The sequence below is a fragment of the Arachis ipaensis genome, chromosome B7 (assembly GCF_059453495.1).
Source record: "Arachis ipaensis isolate K30076 ecotype BB chromosome B7, ASM5945349v1, whole genome shotgun sequence".
In the NCBI taxonomy this organism is placed as follows: domain Eukaryota; kingdom Viridiplantae; phylum Streptophyta; class Magnoliopsida; order Fabales; family Fabaceae; genus Arachis; species Arachis ipaensis.
This window is the reverse complement of record NC_142442.1, coordinates 10,865,885-10,888,489: the sequence shown is the minus strand read 5'-3', so window position 1 is coordinate 10,888,489 and position 22,605 is coordinate 10,865,885. Positions and strand designations below refer to the sequence as shown.

The 22,605-nt window shown below is 35.3% G+C and overlaps 4 protein-coding genes across 7 annotated transcripts; all 4 read left to right on the top strand.

The window, feature by feature from the left end:
* Positions 1 to 249: 249 nt before the first annotated feature.
* Positions 250 to 1,109, top strand: LOC107608043 (small ribosomal subunit protein bTHXc). The gene is made up of 3 exons (XM_016309934.3): positions 250 to 486; positions 577 to 641; positions 765 to 1,109. The coding sequence occupies exons 1-3, from the start codon at positions 357 to 359 to the stop codon at positions 900 to 902; spliced, it is 333 nt and encodes a 110-aa protein (XP_016165420.1). The 5' UTR covers positions 250 to 356; the 3' UTR covers positions 903 to 1,109.
* Positions 1,110 to 3,680: 2,571 nt separating this feature from the next.
* Positions 3,681 to 7,469, top strand: LOC107606626 (putative LRR receptor-like serine/threonine-protein kinase At3g47570). 4 transcript variants are annotated; one of them, XR_015892349.1, is made up of 3 exons: positions 3,681 to 4,301; positions 4,389 to 6,705; positions 6,912 to 7,469. XR_015892349.1 is itself a non-coding variant. In XM_088494122.1 (2 exons), exons 1-2 carry the CDS (start codon positions 6,270 to 6,272, stop codon positions 7,268 to 7,270), a joined length of 795 nt encoding a protein of 264 aa, XP_088350248.1. In that variant the 5' UTR covers positions 3,681 to 6,269; the 3' UTR covers positions 7,271 to 7,469. The 4 variants fall into 3 exon arrangements, 1 of the variants encoding a protein (XP_088350248.1); XR_015892350.1 differs by having other exon boundaries at positions 3,681 to 4,808; positions 4,941 to 6,705; XR_015892348.1 differs by having other exon boundaries at positions 3,681 to 6,705.
* Positions 7,470 to 13,366: 5,897 nt separating this feature from the next.
* On the top strand, positions 13,367 to 17,015 carry LOC107606627 (receptor kinase-like protein Xa21). Its single transcript, XM_088494106.1, has 2 exons — positions 13,367 to 16,210; positions 16,513 to 17,015. The coding sequence occupies exons 1-2, from the start codon at positions 13,498 to 13,500 to the stop codon at positions 16,866 to 16,868; spliced, it is 3,069 nt and encodes a 1,022-aa protein (XP_088350232.1). The 5' UTR covers positions 13,367 to 13,497; the 3' UTR covers positions 16,869 to 17,015.
* A 1,971-nt stretch (positions 17,016 to 18,986) lies between these two features.
* On the top strand, positions 18,987 to 19,970 carry LOC148550335 (uncharacterized). Its single transcript, XM_088495150.1, has one exon. The coding sequence runs from the start codon at positions 18,987 to 18,989 to the stop codon at positions 19,968 to 19,970; it is 984 nt and encodes a 327-aa protein (XP_088351276.1).
* Positions 19,971 to 22,605: the final 2,635 nt, after the last annotated feature.

Below are 22,605 nucleotides of genomic sequence, written 5' to 3'. Positions count from 1 at the left end.
GCGGGGAATGGATCTTCTTCAGTTTTTCAACACTTGAAAAATGTAATGTGATTTTTTATCATTAACTTTATAAGTGGGGTCAAAATTAAATATGAGAGAGAATAATAAAAAGTAAAAGATCACAATTGACACCATCCAATTTTTTTTTTTTACCAGAAAAAATTCACTCCAAAAATGGCGAACATTGAAGTCCAATAACAAAAATTTAAAAAATAAGGAAAAAAGAAAAAAAATAGATAAAAAGTTAAAAACGAGAATTAATCAAAGAATGGCGAAAAAAGTGTTACGGACCTACGACTGCGAGTCTACCATTCCCTGCTTCATTCGGCGGTGAACTATGAAGAAGAAGAAGAACGATGTCAATGGCGACGAAGCTACTACCAACACTTAGGGTTTCTCCACAACCAAACAAAAGTCTCTCCCCTTCCATGCCAAGCTCTTCCAATTCGCTCGCCTTCTCTATCATTTCTCCAACACTACCTACAAGTTCGTCAATCCCTAAAACCTACTTATCGATTTTGTTTTTATTATCATTATTTTTTAACTAATTGCTATGCGGTTCTACTGTTATCTCAGTTTACTGCGGCAGAGGTGATCGAAAAACAGCCAAAGGAAAACGCTTTGCTCACTCTTTTGGAAATGTCAGTTCTCATTTAATCTCTTAGTTAGACTCATTGTGTTATGTTGAATTGTTGATGTTGGTCAATTTGGAAGAGATTTTTCCTCTTGTGATTTTCTGGTTCGAATTTTTGTGGTTTGAGCAGGCAAGACCAAAGGATAAGAAGAAGGGGAGAGGACCACCGAAGCCCCCTGTGCCACCGACTCCACCGAAGAAGGATCGCTTCACTGATGAAGATAGATCGCTGCCACCACTGAATTTATATAAGTATTTTCTCAACTAGGTCTTTGTTATTTGAATTTTGAATCCAAGTTGCAAGTTTGATAAATTCAATAGGTCGATAATGCTTCTAGCAACTTGTGAAGCATGAATGAAACAAATCATGTGCAACGTTGATTTTGGCTCCATTAGAGTGTGAACTTACATAATGTGTATGAATTGGGTTGTTGAGTGGATTAACAATTCTATTCTCTTTTAGTATGCTTTATTTGAATTGCAGAATATATTTTTTGATCCCATTTTAATGCACAAGAGAGAAGAGACTAGTGATGCTAAACTGGTCACCCTGAATTTTTAAGCTATGAAGATTTTTCTTCTCTTGAGTAGACTTGACTCAACTTTATCAATCTTGAAATTGTTTTAAATTATGAATTACTAGTAATACTCATATAGTAAAAATGTTTCTCTGTTAAGATACATGTTGGTATAAAATTTTATTAACCCTAGCAGAAGACACTACAAAATTTTATCAAAACAACATTGATGGTCAAACCATCAGAGCATCCGTGGACATACAGAATTCTTTTATAATCTGTCCTAAAAAGGAATGATAACGTACTTTTTATAATTGAAGAGTATACTACTATATTTTGGAAAAGATTAATATAAAATTCAGTGAACAAAGATCATGGTTTACTTGGAATTATTGGTCATCGCAAGCCAGACAAGATAGCCTCCGGTTTTGGACTTTGGTTGTAGCATTTGGCAGTTCATTTTCCCATTGCGTTCTTGGCGATTTCTTGGAACTTCTCGAAATACCATGTGCAATAATGATAATGATAATAATGGTGATGATAATGATGATGATAATAGATCTAGAAAATTTTGACAGTGGAAAAAAAATAAATATATATAACATAATGATAATTTGGGTTTAGCTAATATGTGTTTTAAAGACACATGATAAGTTTAGTATTAGTAGAAGGTTTTAAATTTGGGAAAGTCTAGGGCCAGCAGATTTATTAAAATTTGGCCAGTACTTAGCCAGCAAAAGAAAAATGATTGATTTTTCACCATTAGATGAAATCTCACACTATTAAATACACTATTGATGGTTAATTGATGGCTACAACTCATAAAATCTGCTGGTCCTATCACTCTTCTTTAAATTTTTTTATTTAATAACTGCAAAATAAATACATTAAAAACTTAAGTTTTTTGTATTTTTAATAAAAATATTTTCAATTTGCAATCTTAATATGGATCTTTAGGACACAAGATAAATAAATTTTAATAATTTTTATAATAAAAATATTATATTGCTTAAAAATTTAGCTATAAAATTGTTCATTAACCATTATGTATTTGTGTATAAATATATTTATTATTTAATTTATTTTTAATATGTATTTTATATTTCAATATGTATTCTATACATGTAGTTACTTTTTATGTACATATAATATAATTATTGTTATAATTATATTTTATTATTGTAAAATATGATTAGTCTTCAAAATATATAATCTACAAATTAAAACACTAAAATAATAATATATAATTTATAATTCTATTTTTTAGGTTTCATATTTTAAAAAAAATAATTTTTTTTAAACAATACAATCGAAATGTCTCTTTATATATATATAACTAAACAATTATTTAAAAATTCACTTCTCATACAATCAAAAGCCAACTCTCAGTGATATTCATAGTTGAAAAAATTCTTTCAACTAATGGAGTTGCTACAAGTTGCTACAAGAAAAACTAAAACTAATTTTAAAGAAAAATAAATAATATCTTTTGAGTTTATTTTTAAGAAAGAATACTAATCTAGTAATCTTATTTAAATTGAAAATTGATCATTCTAATAAATATCTAATATAAAATTTTTATACTGACTATTAAGTATCAAAAGTTAAGTAAAAAATTATTATGAGGTCAAATTCAATAATTTAATGGGAGTAAATAAATATTATTATTATATACTACTTAAAAAAATTCAAATTATAGTGGGGGCACTGCCCCTACTACAATATATATACATCCGTCTTTGTTGATGATGATAATGATGATGATAATGATAATGATAATGACAACACGATGATCATGATAGTACCAATGATAATGATGGTGATAATAATACAGCATTTAGTCCACATTGGAATGAACCATGTCTCCACCAAAGATTGGCATAATAAGGGGTTTTTTTTTATTATTATTCTTGATCTTAGCACCATAATTAGCTAACCAGTTTGCTGCAGTGTTTGCTTGATGAAGAGTCCAGATAAATTGAATTTTCTATTGCCGAATGATGATCTCTTGAATATTAGAGACAAGATCATACTCTTCACATTTGTTGGGACAATACAGATTCTAAAGAAGGATGAAAACATCAAAACAATCAGTTTTATAGATAACTTTCTTTACGCCACTCTCTCAAGTCAAAGCAAATCCTAGGATAATTTTAGTAAGAGTGAAGACTGGGATAATTTTAATGATCTAGACGTGAAGAGTAAAAATAAAATTTTAACGAATTGAATGCATAAATAAAAACTCTCTATCTTTAGATTCAACATTTTTAGATTGATTTGTGTGATTTATAAGCTGAATTTGTCACTTGGCTGAAGCGTAAATTAGAGAACATTCAAAAGGAAGATTTATTAGTTGTTTACTTGAACCAAATATGTAATTTCTTCACCTTCGTTTCTCCCTAACCAAATAGATTTAATTTTTGATGTTACTTGTTGCTGTTCATCTTAGCTTGTTGCCGATTTTCGCTAAAATATTAAAATTAAAGTACACAGAAGAAAGATCGTGGAGTCCTCCCAACTCCCAAGTCAACTTGCAAGTCGTGATCTTCCGATATCATCATATCCGTTCTTGGTCCACCCAAGTCAGTTTTCCATTCACAAGCACAAAATATCAAAAATTGTTTTTAATTTATTAATATCCGTTTCATTTCTTAAGTATTATTGTAGTGTTGTACAGTAACGCTTTCAGATTGATTTTTTATTAATCCTACAATGAAGCAATATAACAGAGTATTCAAGCAACTACTATAGTATACTTTTCTTCACCATTGCTCTCTTCTATATAACAGTTAGAGCTATTGAAGCAACAATACTAGTACTACATTTTTCTTCACCATCGTCCTCTTCTATATATAACACTGTAACACAATGCTCATATTGTCACGGTCACCCTACAACAAAATAATGATGGTGTTTCTCATCATGTTTCTCCTATCTATCACTTCACAAACCTTAGCTGTGAATGTGGCCTTGGAGTTCAGAGACCGATAAGATTGCTTTGCTTGTTTTGAAGGACAAGCTTACCAATGGCGATCCTCATGCTATACCATCATGGAATGAGTCTCTACATTTCTGTGAATGGCAGGGCGTTACATGCAGTCGCCGCCACATGAGAGTCTCATCCCTACAACTGCAAAATCAATACTGGGGTGGTATTCTTGCGCCATCCTTAGGAAATCTAACGTTCCTCAAGGAGATCAATTTTACTAACATCAACTTGCATGGTGAAATTCCAGGAGAAGTTGGTCGTTTAAAGAGGCTGAAGATTCTTGACTTGAGGAACAATAATCATGGTGGTCATATTCCTGTGGAGATAATAAATTGTTCAAGCCTTGAGGTGATTATATTGATGTACAATAATTTAACTGGCAAAGTCCCTTCATGGTTTGGTTCTATGGTGCAACTCACTCAATTGGGGCTTGCAGCCAACGGTTTTGTTGGCAATATCCCGCCTTCTTTGGGGAATCTTTCATCGCTCGAGAAGTTGTCATTTTTACAAAATCATATGGAAGGAAGCATAACTCCGGCTTTGGGTAGATTGTCGAATTTGAAATTTTTGGCTTTGAGTGCAAATAGTTTTTCTGGCCTATTTCCTCCTTCACTTTACAACCTTTCAAATATTCAAACTTTTTATTTAGCGGGCAACCAATTAGCGGGTAATCTTCTCTCAAATATACCTCTGGCTTTTCCCAATCTTCAAACTTTTGCGTGTGGAAGGAACCAATTCACTGGTATTTTTCCATCTTCAATATCCAATCTTTCCGAATTGCAATTTTTTGATATTGCAGAAAATGATTTTCATGGACCAATTTCTCCTACTTTGGGAAGTTTACACAAACTCTGGAGATTCAATGTTGGTCTTAATAGATTCGGGAGCGGAAGCACTCACGATTTGGATTTTCTTTCTTCATTAAAGAATTGTACTCAATTGCAAAAGCTAGGCTTTTATCACAATTCTTTAGGCGGTGTATTGACCGATCTCATAGGCAACTTATCAAGCAATCTCGTTTGGCTTGCTATGGGGTCCAATCAAATATCCGGAAGGATACCTGAAGGAATTGGAAAACTAGTCAACCTAGCATCACTTGATATGGAGTTGAATTTTCTTGAGGGAACAATTCCAGATTCAATAGGAAAGCTAAAAAATCTTGGAGTGTTGTGGTTGGATGGAAATAAGTTCTATGGCAACATCCCTCTTGTCATTGGTAACCTTACTGTGCTGTCTGACGTTGATCTGAGCTCAAATAAATTTGAAGGACTCATTCCCTTTACACTTGGATACTGCACCAACATGCAAAAATTTGCTGCATGGGGAAACAACTTAAGTGGTAATATACCCAATCAAACATTTGGCTACCAGCAAGGCTTAATAGAATTGTTTCTATACTCCAACTCTTTTACCGGCCCCATTCCTTCTGATCTTGGAAACTTGAACCATCTTTCCATCTTGGATTTACAAGATAACAAGCTCATTGGTGAGATTCCCATGAGACTTAGTGCTCGTACTAGAAGGAAACTCATTCCATGGAAGTATACCTTCATCCTTGGGATCTCTACTATCCCTTGAAATCTTAGACCTTTCTAATAACAACTTCTCAAGCTCAATCCCGCATCAACTTGTGAACCTCACCTTGCTGAATACTTTGAACTTATCTTTCAACCATCTCTCTGGTGAAGTCCCGGTAGGAGGAGTATTTAATAACATCACAGCAATATCACTCACTGGAAACAAAGATCTTTGCGGCGGGATACCTCAATTGAATCTTCCTGCATGCCCTGTGTTGCCATTAAAGAAGAAACACAATAGATCTATTAAAAGGAGAGTTATCCTCTTCATTGTATTTGGAGGGATACTAATCTCTTTTGTAGCTTTTATAAGTATATATCTTTTCAAGAAAAAGGTAAAAAAGTTACCCACTACTTCTCTAGCTTTGCAATATCGCTATGTGAAGGTTTCTTATGGAGAGTTACATCAAGCAACCAATGGATTTTCTTCATCCAATTTAGTTGGCACAGGAAGCTTTGGTTCTGTGTATAGAGGAACCCTTGTGCATTTTGAGAGACCTGTGGCTGTGAAGGTGTTGAAGCTTCAAACAAGCGGGGCATCCAAAAGTTTCATGGTTGAATGCAATGCTCTAGGAAAAATCAAGCACAGAAACCTTGTCAACATATTGACTTGTTGTTCAAGTGTTGACTACAAAGGGAATGATTTCAAGGCTATAGTGTTTGAGTTCATGCCTAATGGGAATCTAGAAGCCTTGTTGCACAACACTATTGAAGATAGCGTGTCCACAAATCTGAGTCTCAACCTAATGCAAAGAGTAAATATTGCTCTTGATGTAGCTTTTGCATTGGATTATCTTCACAATGATTCAGAGAAAGTTGTAGTTCATTGTGATATAAAGCCAAGTAATGTTCTACTTGATGACGAAGTTGTTGCTCATTTGGGAGACTTTGGATTAGCTAGACTCATTCATGGTGCCGCAAGTCGTTCTAGCAGTGGTCAAGCTACTTCCTCTACAATTAAGGGAACCATCGGATATCTTCCACCAGGTATGTGTGCTTTGGATCGCTTTTGGTAATTTAATACTATTTCTTTAATTAATTCATGTATTGTTAATGACCTGGTATTGTGTTCTATATTATGTTAGATTCACACATTAAGAATTAGGTTTTTTACCTTAGAATAATTAGTTAAAATCATGATATTGTATTATATCCATTGTACTCCTTCCTTCATTTTTTAGCTTTTCCAACAGAGTATGGAGCAGGTGGCTCAGTGTCACCGCAAGGAGACATGTATAGCTATGGAATTCTCCTTTTGGAGATGCTCACTGGAAAGAAGCCAACTGATACCATGTTTGGTGAAGGTCTGAGCTTGCACAAGTTCTGTAAAAAGGCAATTCCTGAAGGAATCACAGAGATTGTTGATTCCCGATTGCTGGTTCCATTTGATGAAGGAGAAAGAAAGATCACACAACATCAAAATATCAAGGAGTGTTTAGTTTCGTTTGCTAGGATTGGAGTTGCATGTTCTGAAGAATTTCCCTCTCAACGGATGAACATTAAAGATGCCATAATGGAATTGCATGCGATTAAACAAAAATTGCTACATTAAGGGGTCAGTTTTATTAAATAAATTTAGTTGCTTTTGAATATCTCAGTTGGATTGCTCTCGTATCCATTTGTTGTTTTATGTGAAATTGTGAATTGTGAATTATTATTTGTTGTAATGTACAACGCTTCAATTAATCCATGCATCAAATAATTGTAAAAACGATAACTTGTTCCATGCATCAAATAGTTTATGTTTCTGATTATTCTTTTTTCTGGTGCATTTGTATTATGTTGATGTTTATCAATTCGGAAGAGATTTTTACTTTGAATAATTCAAAGTGCTTATAGGCTTATAGCAACTTGTTAAATGATATTGGAATTTGGATAATAAGATAAATATGAAAAATGACTGAATCGAATCACTTGCGAAGTTGTGAACTTACAGTGTGTGTGGAGTGCATGTTAAATTGTTAATGTTGGATGTCATGCATAACAATGCAACTAAAATTTGTAAACGAGAGAGATACAATTGAACTAAATAATTTAGACAATGATAAAAATAACTATGACTAAGTAGTAAAAATTATAATTTTTAAAATATATAAAAAAATTATAATACCCTCTTATATATTACAAAAATTATATAAAAAAAAATCATACATAAAAATTTTTACTATTTTTTTCTTTAATTTTTACTCACTAATTTTTATTCAAAACTTGTCATACAATAGTAAATGTTTTACCGATCTATATATAGTTTAACAAGTGGATGAATATCAACTTGAACCGTAACATCTTGTTCAACTTGTGCTTTATTATCTTATTTATTTTGCTAACAAATTGTTTTAAATTGCTTTATCCAATTTGACTAGGATTTCAACCCAGCATCATACAACTTCCTTCTTTAGTCATCTACATGATTCTATAATATATTTGTTTTATTTGACTAAAAAAATAATAAAAATATTATTTTCATATCAAAATTAACTATTAAAATTAATTATTAGTGTATTTGTGTATATATACATATATAATTTAATTTATTTTTAATATATATTTTTTATTTTGATGTACATTTTATATTTATAATTTATTTTAGTATACAATCAGCATAATTGAAAAAATAATTTTGACTCTTCACGGTCAACTGGATTGTTGAGTTGATTATCAATGCTATTTAATTTTTTTTAGCATGCTTTCTTTGACTTTCAAAAAATATCTTTTGAGCACACTAATTTTTAGTTGAATGTTACATGTTAGATTCTGGAGAATACTCCAATAAAGTTATGAAAAATTACTTTTGTTAAAATTCAAAAGTTATAGATATGTGTTTTTTTATTGACCCGAAATCAATAATTAGTCCAGCATAAATTTTCTATTCTAGTTTAATTAGTGTTAAATAAACTTAGTTGGACCATTGTATAAATATATCAATTTGTGATGAAAATTATATTTAATTTTGATTATTTTTATTAATTATGAGTTCTTTCAAAAACTTCTAATCCCACTCTCTCTCTTTTAAGTTATCAATTTCAAAAACTCTCAATCCCACTTTTTCTTCTCTGCGTTGGTGGGTATGCCAAAGCTAGTTTTATAAAGAAAGCCTTAGATAATTACCTTGATAGGAGTCGAGGGTTGTGCATTTTAGGTGGTAATGCCAATGCCAGCATAAGCTACATGTTTGAAAAAGTCGTTGTTGATCTTATGGCTATGATGCGATATAGTTCTTTTTTTTTTTTTTTTTTTTTTTGGTCAAGTGGATTGGACAACCCCCAATCCTAGGCATTAACCCCATGTTTCACACACTCACACAACACACTCACACACACTACATGGGTATTATGGGTTCTTGCAACATCCAGCCTCAGCTGGGATTTGAACCCGGGTGCAGCTTGATGAGAGGCGTAGAAATCCACCATCTGTGCCAAGCCTCAGCTGCTGCGATATAGTTCAATTACAAAAGATCGGTTGGATAGTTTATTTTGGGCCGATAGAATATGTGAATTGATCAATATTTTAGTGACGTTATTGCGTTTGATGCTACATACAAAAAGAATAAGTACAAAAAATCTTTGGTAATTTTTTCTGGGAGTAATTATTACAGACAAATGTGTATATTCGGGGTTATCATACTTGATAATGAAATGACATCCACGTACAATTGGCTACTAGCTAAATTTTTGGAGGTCATGATGAATAAGCATTCTAAAGTTGTTGTAACCGATGCAGATGAGGTTATGAGAGAGGCGATTAATGAGATTTTTCCAAATGCAACTCATAAACTATGCAGATGGCATCTTTAGAAAAATTCTACTATAGGAATGAAGTACCCAAACTTATATGAGGGGGCACGCAGATCGGATCGGATCGGATATGGTCAAAATTTCGATCCGATCCACACTAAAATCATCGGATCGGATCGGATCCAATATCTGCAGTTTTTAAGGTTAGATCCGATCCGCACATTTGCGAATCGGATCGGATATCGAATATATCCGTAAAACACAAAAATATTTTTAAAAGCTTATTTTTATTAAAAAAATATCAATAAAATTCATTTTTCTATTCTTTTAAATATGTTTACTTTTAAAATAATATTAAACATATTTTTTTAAAATAATAAATTAAAATACAACAACATATATGATAATTCTTAGTTGAAATAAAATATAAAAAGAATATTTACTTATTTATTTCTTTATTTTTGCGGATACGCGGATACCAACACAAAATCCGCAATCCGATCCGATTACTGTGTGGATCTGATCCTATCCGATTCGAAAGCCTTGCGGATTGGATTCATATCCGCAGTTTTCGGATCGGATTCGGATAAACACTGCGGATATGCGGATCGGATCCAATTCATGAACACCTTATGTGAAATATTTAAAAAGTTCATTTATGCCAAGTGGAATGTTGTTAAATTTGAGGAGGAATAGTCAAAATTGGTTGAAGAGTTTGATAGTAACGACACATCATGGATAGACAAACAATATAAACAAAAGAAAGTTGGGTTAGGGCATTTCTTTCGGATAAATTTGTGCTAGTTTTAGAATCACTTCATGATGTGAAGATATTAACAACCTCATAAAGAGATTTGTTCATTCAAGGCACACAGTATTTTAGAGTTGGTTGAGAATCTTGAGCGGATTTTACAAGATTATCGCAACAATGAGATGGTTGCTCAATTCAAGACAATAAATTTTGATCCTGTTTTGACAATTGACTTACAGTCTCTCGAGCTCTGTGCTGCAAATAATGAGCTCCTTTTCACAACAAAAAAAATATTCAGACGAATGAAGAAGCAAATTAAAGAAGTGATTTTTTTAGACATTATACATAATGAATTCCTTTTCACAATTATGGTATATAAGATTTGTGCTTTTTAAAAGAGGAAAAAAATATTTACGGTTGCATATGATCACAATGAGAAGAAATTGGTGTATAAATGGTATCATTGGGATCACGAAGGAAAAGAGATTACGAAGAGTATTTTTGTAGTCATATGTTATGTGTGTTGAAGTGAGAGGATATAAATAAATTGTCACCAAGTCTAATTCTTAAAAGATGGATTCGAGATTCAAAGAAGTATAAAATAATAAAAAAATCAAAAGCACTACAATTGACACTGAAAAAAAAAATTTAATGAGATATGGTGCAATGTCAGTTGCTACAATGTGGATGTCATTTTTTGTCGCTCAAAAAATTTCACTTTTTTATGATACAATGTATGAAGTGACTAGATGGACCAAAAATCTAGAAAGAATGTGCAGCATTAAAAAGCAAAATGGGGTTACTTATGTACTACATTTTATTGCTGAATTTGTTGGTGATCCTTGTGTCGCTAAGAGCATCTATAATGGTGAGTTTCTCTTTCACTTTTTTCTAACACATAGGAATTCTAACCATTGGAAGAGAGAAGGAATGAGTTCCTGCACGGGTTTCAAGGTGAAGGAGTCCCTCTAAACAGGGACTCAAGTTAACCAATAATAACTTGCTATTTGGCAAATTATTTTAAAAAAATAATAATATAAAATCTGAAATAATTAAATAATTATATTAAATAATGAAATAATAATTAAATTAGTAATAATTATAATAAAATTATATTAAATAATTATATTTTTATTTAATTAATAATTTATATTAATTATTTAAAAAATAATTAATTAGATTAAATAATTATATTTTTATTTAATTAATGATTTATATTAATTATTTATATCATAATTAATATCGAATATTATTTATATTATTATATTAAATTATAATTAATTAAATTTACTTACATTAAAAAATAAATTTAATTTTTACATCTTACAAAATAATTCTTAGTTGAGTTAGTTATTTTTATTTTTAAAATTTAAAATACTAACGATATTATTAAAATTAGCAATTGTAAACACAAAACTATAAATTAGTGTAATCCCGAATTATATATTGTGTATTATTATTATTATATATGAATTTATTTAATATTAATATCTTTTAATAGTGAATTATTTTTAAATTTATAAATTTAAATAATATTATTAAAAAAATCAATTAATTAATTTTAAGTATTTTAATTAATTAATTAAGTGGGACCACAACAGGGACTAAAGTTAGTTCCTCCTAATGGAGAAGAGAGAGATGCTTTGAGATCCTATTTACCGTTTATGACGCAAAAGCTGATGTGGAGTTACTTTTTATAATAGGTGGGCCATAAATAAGAATTGAAATGAGTTCCCTATTAGAGATGGTCTAAGACTAAAGGTGCATCCAAAATAAAAAAGAATGAAACTAAAAAAATGTCATGTTCAAATTGCTTCGTGAAGGGTCATACAAAGAGGCATTGTCAAAGGTTATTTAATGAAGGTGATAAGAGCTAGGACCATCTCCCTTTTCAATTTATGCACACAGATATTGTATTTTGAGATATTGAATGAGTGTATTTTGTAACTTCTTTTATAAGAAGGATATAGAGACATTAAATAGAGACACACCTTATTTTTTATTCTTTCTCTTATTATCACTATTAAATTTTTATAATTATATTTTTATCATTTTATTTTTTATTCTAAATTTTGTGATAAAAAAATAAAAGTAAATTATACTTTTTTTATTATTTGTTCTATCTTATATTCAGTTTGCCACTAAATAAAATACAAAAAATACTAATTTTTATGTTTTTAACATTTATATCTTATTTTTAATGTCTTGTCTTATTCTATTTTTAAAATTAAATACAACCTAAATGATTAGGCCAAATCATAATACTTTGAAATTGATATTAAGAATTAATTAACACTTTATTTTATTGTTATGATTATGAATTTTAAATTAAATTATGCTTAAATTTTTATTTGATCATATCACTAATAATTATCATTTATTTACATGTATAAATAAAAATTTTAAATCAAATCATACTCTAAATTTAATTTAAATCATTACTTTATAATTAATTATAAGTTAACTATCCGTTCATGTTTTAAATTTAGTTCAGATTACTAATATACAGTTAATTATAATTAAAATAGTCTACTTTAAATGAAATAATATTTTATCTTAAATAACAAAATTATACTTAACACTTAATTAAAATTAAAATAGCATCATTAACTTTAAATTAGACTTCTAATTTTTATTAAAACAAAAATATTTCAATAACTAATGAAATTGTAATTACTAACACTTAGTAAGTATTTATTTAATTATAAATATAAATAATTGTCTAACTTTTTACATTTAAATTAACCATTTAATTAATTAATATTTTCTTTTTAATATGATTTATTTTAGTATAATTTATTTCTATTTAGATATATAAACTATAACTCATTCTTTAGTTTCTCTATTTCTATTATTTAAGATAAAAGATCAAGTAAATTTATTAGCATAAATATTAATCTAAAGGTATATTGATATTTTTAAATTTAGACCATATAATTTAAACCAACAATTTGATTCAACCCAGTCCAATACAATCAAAACTAAACCCAAGTTTAGAAGCAAATCCTCCTTTGACTAAAGCACTTGATTTCAACACTTGCACGTAACAACTTCAGCGGAAGACAGAAAGTTCCGAAACAATAATGTCTTCATTTAAGTGGCGGCACGTCCTGCTGCTGCATAAGACAAAGACTACAATGCAAAGAGAGAATAGAGTAATAGACCTATGACGCTAACATTTTTTTTTTCATTTTCTTTTTGGATTCATTTTGTTTTATATAAAAAAAAAATTGTTAAACCTTTGAGTGCCAAAATTTATTCTAATCTTCACCTTCCTTCTTTCTTAACAACTCCATGCACTTGTCGCACTGCATAATGATAATGATCATCTTCATTATGTTTCTCTTATCTATTGCTTCACAAATAGAGTACATGACATCTGCTGCAGTGACCATGCCCTTGAGTTCAGAGACCGATCAGATGGCTTTGCTTGCTTTGAAAGACAAGCTTACCAATGGGGACCCGGACGCTCTTCCATCATGGAATAAGTCTCTCCATTTTTGTGAATGGGAGGGGGTAATATGCAGTCGCCGCCACAAGAGAGTCACATCCTTGCAACTACAAAATCAAGATTTGGGTGGCATTCTTGCACCTTCCTTGGGTAATCTAACATTCCTCAGGGAGATGAGTCTTACTAGCATCAACTTACATGGTCATATTCCAAGAGAAGTTGGTCATTTGAAGAGACTGCAGATTCTTGATTTGAGGCAAAATAATCTTCATGGAGAGATTCCTATAGAGATGATAAATTGTTCAAGCCTTCAAGTAATTATATTGCTATACAATAATCTAACTGGCGAAGTTCCTTCATGGTTTGGTTCTATGATGCAACTTACTCAACTGGGGCTTGGAGCCAACGGGTTTGTTGGTAGTATCCCACCTTCATTGGGAAATCTCTCATCTCTTGAGAAGTTGTCACTTGCATACAATCAATTGGAAGGAAGCATAACTCCAACTTTGGGTAGGTTGTCAACTTTGAAATTTTTGGGTTTGGGTGTAAATAAGTTTTCTGGTCAAGTTCCTCCTTCACTTTACAACCTTTCAAATATTCAAGTTCTTGATTTCACGGAAAACCAGTTAGTGGGTAATTTTCTCTCAAATTTACCTATGGCTTTTCCCAATCTTGAGATACTTTTGTGTGGAGGGAACCGATTCACCGGTACTTTTCCATCTTCAATATCCAACCTTTCTGAACTACAACAGTTTCAAATATCCAAAAATGTTTTTTATGGACCAATTTCTCCTACCGTAGGAAGTTTACACAAACTCCAGATATTTAATGTTGGACGGAATAGATTTGGGAATGGAAGAGCTCATGATTTGGATTTCCTTTCCTCATTGACTAATTGTACTCAATTGCAGAAATTAGGCTTTTATGAAAATTATTTAGGTGGAGTATTTCCAGATATCATAAGCAACTTATCAACAAATCTCGTTTTGCTTGGTATGGCGTTGAATCAAATATCTGGAAGGATACCAGAAGGAATTGGAAAACTAGTCAACCTAGCAACACTTGATATGGAGGGCAATTTTCTTGAGGGAACAATTCCAGATTCAATAGGAAAGCTAAAAAATCTTGGAGTGTTGTGGTTGGATGAAAATAAGTTCTATGGCAACATCCCTCTTGTCATTGGTAACCTTACTATGCTGTCTGACGTTGATCTGAGCTCAAATAAATTTGAAGGACTCATTCCCTTTACACTTGGATACTGCACCAACATGCAAAGATTTTCTGCATATGGAAACAACCTAAGTGGTAATATACCCAATCAAACATTTGGCTACCAGCAAGGTCTAATACAATTGTCTTTATACTCCAACTCTTTTACTGGCTCCATTCCTTCTGATCTTGGAAACTTGAACCATCTTTCCATCTTGCATTTACAAGATAACAAGCTAATTGGTGAGATTCCCGTGAGGCTTAGTGCTTGCACTGCTTTAACGGAGCTGGTACTAGAAAGAAACTCATTCCATGGAAGTATACCTTCATTCTTGGGATCTCTACTATCCCTTGAAATCTTGGACCTTTCTAATAACAACTTCTCAAGCACAATCCCACATGAACTTGTGAATCTCACGTTTCTGAATGCTTTGAACTTATCTTTTAACCATCTCTCTGGTGAGGTCCCGGTAGGAGGGGTATTCAATAATGTCACAGCAATATCACTCGTCGGAAACAAAGATCTTTGTGGTGGAATACCTCAATTGAATCTCCCTACATGCTCTACGTTGCCCTTAAAGAAGAAACACAAGAGATCTGTTAAAAAGAAAGTCATCCTCATAATCGCATTTGGAGGGGTTCTAATCTCTTCCGTTGCCTTTATTATTAGTATATATCTTCTCAAGAAGAAGCAAAAAAGGTTATCCACTCCTTCTCTAGCTTTGCAATATGGCTATGTGAAGGTTTCTTATGGAGAGCTACATCAAGCAACCAATGGATTTTCTTCCTTAAATTTAATTGGCACAGGAAGCTCTGGCTCAGTATATAGAGGAACCCTTCTCCATTTTGAGAGACCTGTTGCTGTGAAGGTGTTGAATCTTCAAACACGCGGAGCATCGAAGAGTTTCGTGTCCGAATGCAAAGCTCTAGGAAAATTGAAGCACAGAAACCTTCTCAATATATTGACCTGTTGTTCAGGTGTTGATTACAAAGGGGATGATTTCAAGGCCATAGTGTTTGAGTTCATGCCTAATGGGAGTTTAGAAAGCTTGTTGCACAACAACATTGAAGATAGCGAGTCCACAAATCGGAGTCTCAACCTGATGCAAAGAGTAAATATTGCTCTTGATGTAGCTTTTGCATTGGATTATCTTCACAATGATTCAGAGGAAGCTGTAGTTCACTGTGATGTTAAGCCAAGTAATGTTCTACTTGATGATGACATTGTTGCTCACCTGGGAGACTTTGGGTTAGCTAGGCTTCTTCATGGGCATGCCACAAGCTATACTAGTAGTAATCAAGCTAGTTCCTCTGTTATTAAGGGAACCATCGGATACCTTCCACCAGGTATAAGTGCTTTTGATCGCTTTTGGTACTTCTTTAATAACTACATGTATTGTTACTGACCTGGTATTGTTTTCTATGTTATGTTAGATTCATGATAGTATAGCAATTTCATCATTTACTTTCAACTAACCAAGTCCTAAGCGCATTAAGAATCAGAATTTTACCTTTATCTATCGACCCCTTAACATATTCATTTGATCTTAGTTTTTAATCATGATGTCATTGCATTTTATCTATATATACACACTCGTCCTTTTTCATCCTTTTTTCTTGTTTAAAGCATTGTTATTGGAATCAAACAGAGTATGGAGCAGGTGGGTCAGTATCACCACAAGGAGACATCTATAGCTATGGAATTCTTCTTTTGGAAATACTAACCGGAAAGAGACCAACGGATGGCATGTTTGGTGAAGATTTAAGCCTACACAAATTCTGTAAACTGGCAATTCCAGAAGGAATTACTGAGATTGTTGATTCAAGATTGATAACTCCGTTTGATGAAGGAGAAAGAAGGATCACACAACAGAAAAACATGGAGTGTTTAGTGTCTTTTGCTAGGATTGGAGTTGCATGTTCTGAAGAGTTCCCCACTCAACGGATGAACATTAAAGATGTCATAATGGAGCTGCATGCAATTAAACAGAAACTGCTTCCTTAGATAGGTGTCATGATTATGAAAACAAATTTAGTTCTCAGTTGGATTACTCTCTTGTCCATTTCTTGTTTTATGTGAATGTTGTAGTTTAATTTACATAGCTTCAATTTCTATACGCTAATGAAATTGCTTCTTGTTGTTTCTGTACCCTACATTACAATAATCAAGGAACAGTTTTTTATGGCAAATCTTTTTTCTTTTACACTTCAATAATGTTGTTACGATGGGTAACCGGAGATCAGTGGGCCGGATGACGTTGGTTGACCCAAACGTGTGAGGGAGGTGGCCAGCTGGTGCACCTGAAACTCGGTGTTCCTCCGTTTGACTTGCGCGTCTGGGAGAATGGGGGGTGGTACCTGCAATGACACTCCAATGCCTAAGTTAGCAAGAGTGTGAGCAAGTTGAGAATGTATTGGGACTTAGTGATACCTGAGGGATGTCAGGGTATTTATGGAGGTGAACCAATAACCACCGCTGAAGTAGTGCCACCTTTTTAGGTGGATAACCGTTCCCATATCTTAGGGAGGTTAAGATATGACTCTATGAAGTGGTTAGAGAGTTTCTAGGGGCGGTTACTCATTCGAACGAGTGTTATCTGCCAGCTAACCCTCGTATCCGACTTCTTTGGAGTAGGTCGTGTTCAGTACCGACTTCTGGGGATGAAGGCCGGTACTGGGGGAGGGCCAACCCCTTTGGGTTGGGCTTCTTTGCTTGGATCCTGGGTCCTATTTATTGGGCCAGGGTATGAACAGTGCCCCTACTCGAGCCCAATTTATTTTTAAGAGTTGGGTTCGAGTATTCAACTCGGGGTCGTAGCCGATTTGTGAGAGGACCGATGTGATGGTTTGAGAACCGACGTGATTTTTCGTGACCTTTTGGTTCTGACAGTTACGTCTAATCAAGCGTCGTGTCCGTTAGGGGTGTGCGTAGGGATTTAATAGCCTTGGTAACAGTGCATCCTTATTAATGATTGCCCCGATTTTACCGTTATGCCCCTAACGTTCTTATAAATATTTTCCCTCTCTTTCGTTGTTTCGTTTCTGCGATCTTTCAAATTTTCCTTGCCTTCGTTCGTGCTGCGTTCTTGCGTCTTCAAAGGCTTTTTGCTTCCAACCCTTATTTCCGAATAAAGGTTAGTTCTTTAATATGCCTTTGTAGATAAATTTGATTTGTAGACTTTAGTTTCGCATCCTCCTCCCTTTAGAGACCGTGTTGGTGACATTTCTTTTTCCTTTGTAGGTTTGTTACCCCCTTTTTTATAAAAAGAAATGGCTTCTGTAGATGCTCTCTCTCACTGGGTTGATGTCACGGTCTTAGGGGAGGAGCCCTCAGTCGATTCTGAGTTCATTACCAACCTTCGCACTCATCACAGAATTTGTACTTCTGAGGATGACGAACCAAAATACGAATTGGTAGTCCCGGGTCCTGAAGACCGGGTTTGTTTTGGAAGAGTCGATGAGGCGGCCCCTCATTTTTTCTTTATGTATGAGTGCATGATCACCCGTTTGGGTGTTTTTCTTCCTTTTTCGAATTTTGAGATATCTGTTTTGCGTCACTGTCGAGTCGCTCCCACCCAGCTTCACCCCAACTCTTGGGATTTTTTGAAAATTTATCAATTTGTCAGCCAGGCTTTAGAGTTCCCGACTTCTTTAAAGATTTTCTTCCATCTTTTCCATATGACAAAACCCTTCAGTGGGCTAAACAATAAACAACAGTGGGTGTCGTTCCGAGCCATACAAGGTCGGAGACTTTTTACCCTTTTTGATGAGTCCTTTCATGACTTCAAAAACTACTTTTTCAAAGTGCAAGCTGTAGAGGGTCACCACCCCTTTTTCCTGGATGATCATTCTTCTCCCCGATTTCCTTTATATTGGCTGGAGGCCTCCCCTTGCGAGAAATATGGTCTGGATGATTTAACTGAGGTAGAAGCAGCCATTGTGGGGTTCCTCCGAGAAGCGTGGGGGAGGGCCCCATACTTGGATACTAAAAAATTTCTCCAGGGGTCGCCGTCCTTTGTCCAGTCACAATTAGGTAGCTTTTTGCGTTTCTTGCTCGTTTCCGACTTGCAATTTCTTTTACCGACTTTGTCTGATTTCGGCTACCAATTTGTTTTTTGTAGAGATGGCAAAGAAAAACGCTCAAGAGTCTTACCAGAGGGTTCAGGAAGCCAAGGCAAAGTCTCGAGCCAGGTCTGGAGGTGTTAGGATGGTTGTCTCTCCTCCTCCTCCTCCTCGGAACGTTGGGACTCCTTCTCAGCCTATCGTAATTTCTTCCTCTGCTTCCTCTCTGCCACCCCCTTCCGTCCGACCTACTCCCGAACCAGAGCCAAAGAAGCGCAAGACATTAGAGTCTGGCGCTTCTGGTGAGGCGGACGCTCTTGCGTTCGTCCGAAAGAACATCTATCCTCATGCTCGTATGAGTATGGATGATGTTTCTGTTCGGCACTACCTCACTACTGTGGTTGAGGAGAGTCTCAAGACGGCGGGGGTTTGTGGCAAACTCTTGGATATATTTGAGAAGACTCCCATCAGCTCTTTAGGGACGACCTCGAGGGTCGAGGAGCTGGAGGGTAGGCTCCGTATATATCAGGAGCATGAGAAGGAGTTGGAGGGGAAAGTCGCCAAACTGGAGGGGGAGAGGAACAGCCTCCGAGAGAAGGGGCAGAAGTTGCAAGCCCAATGCAACATGGAGGTGGAGTTGAGGAAGGCAGCGCAAGCCAGCTACAATAGTTTATTTGCTGATCTTGTGTCTGTAAAGAACGACTTACTGAACGCTCGGAAGGCCTACACCGAGTTGGAGGACTCTATTGCGGATGGTGCTGATGAAGCCTGGAGGATTTTCAAGGAACAGGTCGGGGTTATTGCTCCTGACTTGGACCTTTCTCCTTTGGACCCTGATAAGGTTGTTATTGATGGTGCCATCGTGGATCCTCCTGTCCCCATAGTGGAATCTGAGTCTGATTTAAAGACTCGGGGGCAGAGGATCGTAGAGTCCCCTCCTCGCTCTAAGGACGCTCCGAGTTCTTCTACCGTTCCTCCGACTTCTTCTTCAACTCCTACCCCTGGCGTTCCCCCTGATCCTGCTGGTGGTGATCTAAAAAAGTGATTTTTGGCTATCGGGGCCCGGCTTGTGGGCCCCTCTTTTTTGAACTCTTTATATTTATTTGTTTGGTGTTTTGAACAATTTTGGCCTTTTAAGGCCGTAAACAAAACAGTGATGCCCCCTTTTAATAGGGGTTTAATTTAGCGTTAAATAAATGCCCTTTTTGGATAAGGGTTTTGAGTTACCTTATGCGCACATGCTTTTCGTGGTTTATTTGACTCTTTGATCTTTTGTGGAGAAAACCTTTTCTTTGGGACTTGCTTGCTTTTCTGAATCCCCTTGATTCTCAAAGCAGCCTTTTTTCTTAGTTTTTCCTTATCTCTTTTGGTATTCCTAGTACTCAATTTTGTTTTATTGAGTTTTTCGTGACTTAGGCTACTTTTGCGATTCATTTTAATTGTACTCGGTTTCGCATTCCGCCGATCCCGAGTTTATCATGATCGACTTCTATAGCCTCTTTACACCGACTTGTACCTCGTCGTTTTATCCTGACGACCATCTAGGTCGGTTCATGGGATTTTTACGTTTTGTCGAGCTTAAATCGGCGCGTTTCGTAGAAAGAAAATTTAAAAGGGAATTTTGAAAGAGATTTTTAAAGATGGAAGAAAATCTTTATTAATTGAGGAGGTACCTTATTGCTACTAAGGGCTTTTGCTAATTTATTTCCCTTAGCCCCTACTGTGATGCCTCGTTAAAAACCCTTCTTCAGAAAAAACCCTTTGATTCTGGGAAAAAATCATGAAGCTGGGAAAAGAGTACATCAGGGAGTAGGGTTTGCTTTTAACTGTAGTACCTTTTCATATTACAAGCATGCCATGACCTTGGTAATTCGGTGCCGCCTAAGTCGGTCACCTTATAATAGCCTTTTCCTAAGACCTCCTTGATTTTGTATGGTCCTTTCCAATTGGCGGCGAGCTTTCCCTCCCCAGATTTGTTGACCCCAATGTCGTTTCTGATTAAGACTAAGTCATCTGGGGTGAAACTCCTTCGAATGACTTTTTTGTTGTACCTTGTAGTCATCCTTTGTTTCAATGCTGCTTCTCTTATCTGAGCTTCTTCTCGGACTTCAGGGAGCAAGTCGAGTTCTTCTTTATGTCCCTGTATATTCCTGATCTCATCGTGGAAAATCACTCTTGGGCTTTGCTCATTGACCTCTATTGGGATCATGGCTTCTACGCCATAGACTAGTCGGAAGGGTGTTTCTCCAGTGGCGGATTGGGGAGTTGTTCTGTAGGCCCATAGTACTTGTTGGAGCTCTTCAGCCCAAGCCCCTTTCGCGTCTTGTAACCTTTTCTTCAGTCCTGCCAGAATGACTTTGTTGGCTGCTTCGGCTTGCCCATTGGCTTGTGGGTGTTCCACCGAGGTGAATTGGTGTTTAATTTTCATACTGGCTACCAGGCTTCTAAAGGTGGAGTCGGTGAACTGGGTTCCGTTATCTGTGGTAATGGAATAAGGTATCCCATACCTTGTGATTATATTTTTGTAGAGGAACCTCCGACTCCTCTGTGCAGTGATGGTGGCCAGTGGTTTTGCTTCTATCCACTTTGTGAAGTAATCTATTCCCACTATTAGGTATTTAACTTGTCCTGGCGCTTGGGGAAAAGGACCTAACAAATCCATTCCCCATTTTGCAAAGGGCCATGGAGAAGTGATACTAATGAGCTCTTCTGGGGGAGCCACGTGGAAATTTGCATGCATTTGGCATGGCTGGCACTTTTTCACAAATTCTGTGGCATCTTTCTGTAAGGTTGGCCAGTAAAATCCAGCTCGGATTACTTTCCTGGCCAATGACCTGGCTCCGAGATGGTTCCCGCAGATTCCGCTATGTACCTCCTCCAACACCTCGGTGGTTTTTAAGGTCGGTACACACTTTAACAATGGTGTTGATATCCCCCTTCTGTAGAGAACATTTTTCACCAAAGTATAATGTTGTGCTTCCCTTCGGATTTTCTGGGCTTCTTTTTCCTCCTTAGGGAGGATGTCGAATTTTAGGTATTCGACTAAGGGGTTCATCCATCCGAGGTTTAATCCGACCACTTCAAAGACTTCTAGTGTGTCTTCTGTTTTTACCACTGAGGGTTCCTGGAGGGTCTCTTGAATCAAGCTTCTGTTATTTCCTCCGGGCTTGGTACTTGCTAGCTTGGATAGGGCGTCTGCTCTGCTGTTTAGATCCCGAGTTATGTGCTTCACCTCGGTTTCTGCAAAGCGCCCCAAGAGCTCCGAGGCTTTCTCCAAGTACCTTTTCATAGTTGGGTCTTTTGCCTGGTACTCCCCACTTATTTGAGAGGTCACCACCTGGGAGTCGCTGTATACCATCACTTTCGTAGCACCGACTTCTTCAGCCAGCTTCAATCCTGTGATCAAGGCTTCGTATTCTGCCTGATTATTTGAAGCTGGGAATTCGAACTTGAGGGAAACTTCTATCTGGGTTCCCCTTTCATCTACCAATATTATGCCTGCGCCGCTTCCTGTTTTATTGGAGGATCCATCCACGTAGAGTTCCCAGGTAGTCGGTTTGTTCTCTTGATCCCCTGCATATTCAGCAACGAAGTCGGCGAGGCACTGGGCTTTAATCGCCGTCCGAGTTTCATACTTTAAGTCGAACTCGGAGAGCTCTATTGCCCATTGTACCATTCTT

Bases quoted from the DNA above. Each gene is read 5' to 3' on its own strand.
- LOC107608043 (XM_016309934.3), top strand. From the start codon at position 357: ATGTCAATGGCGACGAAGCTACTACCAACACTTAGGGTTTCTCCACAA. The intron at 487-576 runs GTTCGTCAATCC...CTGTTATCTCAG, and splicing joins TTCTCCAACACTACCTACAA to TTTACTGCGGCAGAGGTGAT. The intron at 642-764 runs GTCAGTTCTCAT...TGGTTTGAGCAG, and splicing joins TTGCTCACTCTTTTGGAAAT to GCAAGACCAAAGGATAAGAA.
- LOC107606626 (XM_088494122.1), top strand. From the start codon at position 6,270: ATGGTTGAATGCAATGCTCTAGGAAAAATCAAGCACAGAAACCTTGTC. The intron at 6,706-6,911 runs GTATGTGTGCTT...CTTTTCCAACAG, and splicing joins CATCGGATATCTTCCACCAG to AGTATGGAGCAGGTGGCTCA.
- LOC107606627 (XM_088494106.1), top strand. From the start codon at position 13,498: ATGCACTTGTCGCACTGCATAATGATAATGATCATCTTCATTATGTTT. The intron at 16,211-16,512 runs GTATAAGTGCTT...GGAATCAAACAG, and splicing joins CATCGGATACCTTCCACCAG to AGTATGGAGCAGGTGGGTCA.
- LOC148550335 (XM_088495150.1), top strand. From the start codon at position 18,987: ATGGCAAAGAAAAACGCTCAAGAGTCTTACCAGAGGGTTCAGGAAGCC.